This window comes from Papaver somniferum, chromosome 7 (assembly GCF_003573695.1).
Source record: "Papaver somniferum cultivar HN1 chromosome 7, ASM357369v1, whole genome shotgun sequence".
NCBI classification, from domain to species: domain Eukaryota; kingdom Viridiplantae; phylum Streptophyta; class Magnoliopsida; order Ranunculales; family Papaveraceae; genus Papaver; species Papaver somniferum.
This window is the reverse complement of record NC_039364.1, coordinates 166,607,157-166,612,525: the sequence shown is the minus strand read 5'-3', so window position 1 is coordinate 166,612,525 and position 5,369 is coordinate 166,607,157. Positions and strand designations below refer to the sequence as shown.

Here is a 5,369-nt window from a genome sequence, read left to right as displayed (position 1 = left end):
TTTAACATGTAAGGTAGAGTTACCTTGACCCCCTTGTGACATAATCAACTCCTTATCTGCTTCGGCTCACTTGGTTGGTTCCTCATGAGACTCGCTGATAGGCTAGCACAACAACTTGTTCAACTAACGTAGTAGTACGCTGTTGGAGCTTAGTTTGTTAGGCTTCCAACTAGTTTCTTGTAAGAATACCATTTATATCTTTAATAAAATAATACTCTAATAAGAAAAGAAGAAAAAACAGTTTCTCCGGCAAAACCTTATCACTGGCATATACCTAGTAGATCACGAAAAAAAGAAAAAAAGGTTATGGGGTTTGTTCAAACAAACAGTTGTTGGTGCCTGGGTAACGGTAAGAATATTTTACTTAGGAAACATAAATGGATTCAAGCATTCCCGAATCTTCCTGTTCCAAAACAAGGTTGTACTTCACATCAGCAATACAAATATGTGCACCAACTTTTTAATCATGATAACAGTTCATGGGACATTAATATCATGCAAGAGTTATTTGAGCTCAGCACAATCAGAATTATCTCTGGTATTCAGATTCACAACACTCAAGATGACATGCTAGTCTTGTTACTTGAAAGAAATGATGCTTTCTCTGTAAAATCGTCATATAAAAAGATGTATGAAGAACAGAATGTTTCAGAACCTGTAGGGCCAAGACTGATCAAAATCTACAAAACATTGTGGAAACTTCCTTTACTTCAATTTAAGGATTCTGTAATTCTTATGGAAAGTTGTTTCATTCCTTCTCCCAACAAGAGACATATTGAGCATGAAAATACCTGGAATTGAAACTGTTTGTCCTTCTATGAACAAGTGCAAGAAACTCCAGCTCATGTATTAATGGACTGTAACCTAGCAAGGGTAGTTTGGTTTTCTATCTCTGGTTGGTCTTCAAATGGCTCTATCTCTTTGTCTGATTGGATAAGAAGTTGGTTTGATGATTTCCATGCAAGAAAGATTACGAGAGATGAAATCTGCAAAAGGGCTATCATCGCGTGGTGCTTATGGACTAACATATGCGATAAAGTTTTTCAAAATGTTAACCCTTGCCCTGAAAGAATTATTTTACGATCTCATAGCTTCATCAATGAAGATTTAGAACAAAGAAGCACGACTCATAATAATGTTGGTAGGATCTGTCGAAGAAATGCGCACTAGTCACCTCCTCCTTTGGATGTTGTTACCATTAATGTTGATGGCTCTTTCTTAAACTCTAACAAAACCGGTGGGATTGGTCTAATAATTCTAAATTTTGCAGGTGCTCAGCAAGCAGCAAGGTGCATCTACCTGAAGGGAATTAGAAAAGTAGAGCAAGCGGAATACATGGGACTGTGGGAAGCTGTGAATTGGGCTCAAAGGCTAAAGCGGGAGAAAATGCATTTTGAACTTGATGCTAAGACAGTGGTGGAAGCAGTTAACAAAAATGCTTCAATAAAAGAGAAAATAACGTGGGATCCGTTTCCATGAGTGCTGGAATCAATTACGGTATAAAAGTAATATACTACTTCAACCGAGGATACATCCATTTAAAGATATGGGTATAATCGACCAAGACGTACTATTACTAACCACAAGAACAGCGGTTCCAGGCCATCATTAGGTGGCTAATCCATTTTCTTTTTGAGTTTATGTCTCAGCTATGCTGATTGGAGCAAACCAGAGAAGATTTCTTCTCTCATGAACTCCATAGCTTTTCTTACACCCTCGATTAGGGTTCCATTTCTCAATCTTCAGAATCATAGAATCAAATTTCTTAATATTAACCCCTTTTCATTATCAAATTTCAATCGTATTAGTAGCACTAATAAGTCTAGAAATAATTACTATGAAATCTCATCAGTTTCATCATGTAAACTACCTTTAAATCCGAAAGCCCTGAAAAACAAGTCTCATAAATGTCTGAGAAATAACCCTTTCTGGGTTTTAGCTCCAATTTTAAAACGGGCTATTTCTATGTTTAGAAGTTCAGTAGAAAAGTGGAATTTATGTGTGAAAGAAATTGATGAAAGTTTAGACAGAGAGAAAGGTTTGGAGTATTTACAGAATGGAGGAATTGGAATGGCACTACTAAGTGTGACTACAAGTGCTAAAGTACGAATAAGTCCATTTGTAAGGACATTAGCAGGAAACCCGACATTTGTATCAAGTATGTTTGCTTGGGTAATAGCTCAATCTATGAAAATGTTTATAAATTTCTGTTTTGATAGGAAATGGGATTTTAGAGTTTTATTTGCTTCTGGTGGGATGCCCTCTTCACATTCAGCACTTTGTACAGCTCTTACCACATCAGTAGCACTTTGTCATGGTGTAGCAGATTCTTTGTTTCCTGTTTGTTTGGGTTTTAGTCTTATTGTTATGTATGATGCAATTGGAGTTAGACGCCATGCTGGTATGCAAGCACAGGTATACACCGATTCTTTATTGTATGCTTATCCTTTTCATTAAGTGTTTGAATCTTCTGATTTAGAATTAAGATTTATAGTTGTAGATATAGTTCATGACTCATGAGCAGCTGGCAGTGCCTGATAGGGTCATGCGATGAGCCAATATCTGGAATGGTACTTTGAACATGCCCTTACTGGCATATGCCTTTGACACTCATTTTGCCAGATGGTTAGAAGAAAAGCTATTAGATCTGCTGGCGACCTTAAACAGTTGTGTTATTTTGTTAGTTATTGTGAAGGTTTGCGGTTATAGTTTGTTCGTCGGAGGTAATTTTTCGTTTGACTAATTAGATAAGGGTATAGATTGTTGCTTGGTTAAGTTGTTGATTGCTAATCTATGTTCTGTTAATTGTTATGGTTGTACTAATATGTCAACTATTATCAATGTTGATTTGGCTGTGTCTCAGTTGGAGTTTGCTGAGGGTTCATAAATCTTGTACGAGGAATCTAGCTAGCAGCTTTAGTCAAGGTTGTGAATAGGTGCTTTCGGATGATTTTAAGGTTTTAGGATACAATATTTTCTTCCCACCTATTACACGTTAAAGTCTAATCACCTACTCAAATAGATTAGGTATCTTTTCCATTAAATTTCTCCAGTTGTATCCTTTTGGATGTCTCGAGGGAGAAAGTTTTGTAATGCTTATCAAGGTTGAGAGTTAATGAACTCGTGGTCCTGGTTTTTTAAAGGGTGAAGCTTGTAACTTTTTATTTTTCAGCTAATCTTGATGTCCGTTGCCTTTCTTTTTAATATCACATATTTGACATTTCTGATTTGAATGCTTTTGTTTGTCGCCCTTCCAAGATTCTTTTTATGTATATTAGGAAAGAAGGATTCCATTGTCTGTCGTGTTATATACTATAGTTCGGGGAAAATCTCCCGTCTTGAATAATTTTTCTTTTGAACAATCTCTGTAATCAATTTCAAATTAGAGTAAAACGGCAAACTAAAAGACTCTTCATAAATGTTTGAAGATGGATACAATTTCATTGTTTTCTAATTTTTGAGATCAGAAATTTCTTTTTGTTCCTTCGGATTCTAGCTGAGATTTTCCTGTCGTGTTGATACTTCGTCGTTCTTCATCTCCACTGTTAGGGAGGTTCTTTAGCTGCAAAAAGAGGCTGGGTTTCTGTAGCTTGAGTTGATTTATAGCTGTTTTGTTGTATCTTATGTAGACTTTAAAATGTTGTTATGGGAGGTCTGTTCATGCTAACAGCCTATCATCATCCTTAGAAATTGGTTTGCATGCATGCAGATGCATGTTCAGATTTTACATAGTGGTTTGACATATAATAAATAAAAGGTCAAAAACTATCAGCAATTAGACAATTTCTACCTACTTCCTTCCGACTGTTCACAGTTTTTATTTATTTGTTCTGTGGTTCTAAGGGTGAGTACTCTCTCATCTTAAATGTTTATACAGTTCAATTTGTTCACCATCTGTCACCCGTGTCAGCATTAGGTTAGCAAAATCAAACTTATTTTTTCTGGATTTCATTTTATCAGATGATTTCTTTTTTCTCTAAATATCTGTAGTCTGTATGTTGCAATGCTTCTCTGCTATAAGTACTCGTTAAATTATTTTTCCTCCATTTTGTCAACAGGTTTTGAATGTTATCATTGAGGACTTGTTTCAAGGGCATCCTATAAGTCAACGAAAGCTAAAGGAACTCCTTGGTCACACACCATCACAGGTACTCGCCGGAGCCGTTCTTGGCATTTTGGTAGCTTTCCTTTGTTGCCAAGGGTGCTTAGTGTACACATAAGTTGGTTATTATGTGCCTCAATTGTCCTTGCATACGGGCACTTCTGCAATTATCTGCACATCTGATTTCTCGTGATATTTATGACATTTAAAAATCCCATGTATGTCTTTATAACAACGACTCAGTATTTATCTTTTGGCGTTAAAAGTTTGGAAATCTAAATGTTTCTTCAAAGTCTAGCTTTTCAATTTTCTAGTTCTTCTTACAACACGAGAGGGCAATATGTATAATAATAGTTATACACACAAAACATTATGATGGAATATCATACAAGAATGGCTAATGAGCATGTTAACTATAAAACTTAGATCTTTACGATCAGTAGTATACTTGTAACCAAAACAATGGTGCTTCAGGCTGGCCTGCGCGGTCTACCCCAGTTGACTTTTAGGTTGTATAAATTCCACAAGGGAAATCATAAAATCTCTAAAAAGTTAGTCTCCATTGTTTACTCTGTTGCAAAAAAGTAGATGGCAAAGCTAGCATTACATGTGCGGACAAAACCAGTGAGGTAGAAACAATAGTTCACATATATAATGGAAAATTATATCAAAACAATTTTTTTAAATAATAGTTAAAAAATATAATGGAAAATTATTCTGACATTTTTAGGGGCGACCTCTTTATTCCCATCTCATAGATATTGTTGTGGGATGTCCTAGTGGTTAGAAAAATGCCTAAATGCTCTTATACAATCGGTAGTTAAATATTAATTTTAGCAGCCGATTATTATTTTGTTCCCTCTCTTCATTGCTTTATTTTGAAAAAATTAAAATTGGACTACCACCACAATCGGTAGATGATAAACATAACAAAACTATCGATTGTTAAAGTAGAAAAACTCGAAGTCTCATTTGTTTTGCAAAAATTGAATATGGGGCTACTATAACAATCGGTAGAAAATGAACATCACTGTACTACCGACTGTGACCAAAATCAGTAGATAATGAGATGGTTAAGAAACTACCGATTATAGAATTACCTATATACCTTTGACGAATAAAACCAATCAAAACCCAATTTCATTTTTTCTTTTCTTTTCAACTTTTTTTTCTCTTCTTTTCCTCTTCTTCTTGCTACCGATTGCAGAGAGGGAATTTTTTCCCCTTGTTCAACTCCATTTCAATTAATCATCATTGTGAGTCGTCG

At 35.4% G+C, this 5,369-nt stretch overlaps 1 protein-coding gene across 1 annotated transcript; it reads left to right on the top strand.

Moving 5' to 3' along the window:
* Positions 1–1,567: 1,567 nt before the first annotated feature.
* LOC113299000 lies at positions 1,568–4,399 on the top strand. Its single transcript, XM_026547926.1, has 2 exons — positions 1,568–2,415; positions 4,059–4,399. The coding sequence occupies exons 1-2, from the start codon at positions 1,690–1,692 to the stop codon at positions 4,218–4,220; spliced, it is 888 nt and encodes a 295-aa protein (XP_026403711.1). The 5' UTR covers positions 1,568–1,689; the 3' UTR covers positions 4,221–4,399.
* The last annotated feature ends 970 nt before the right edge of the window (positions 4,400–5,369 follow it).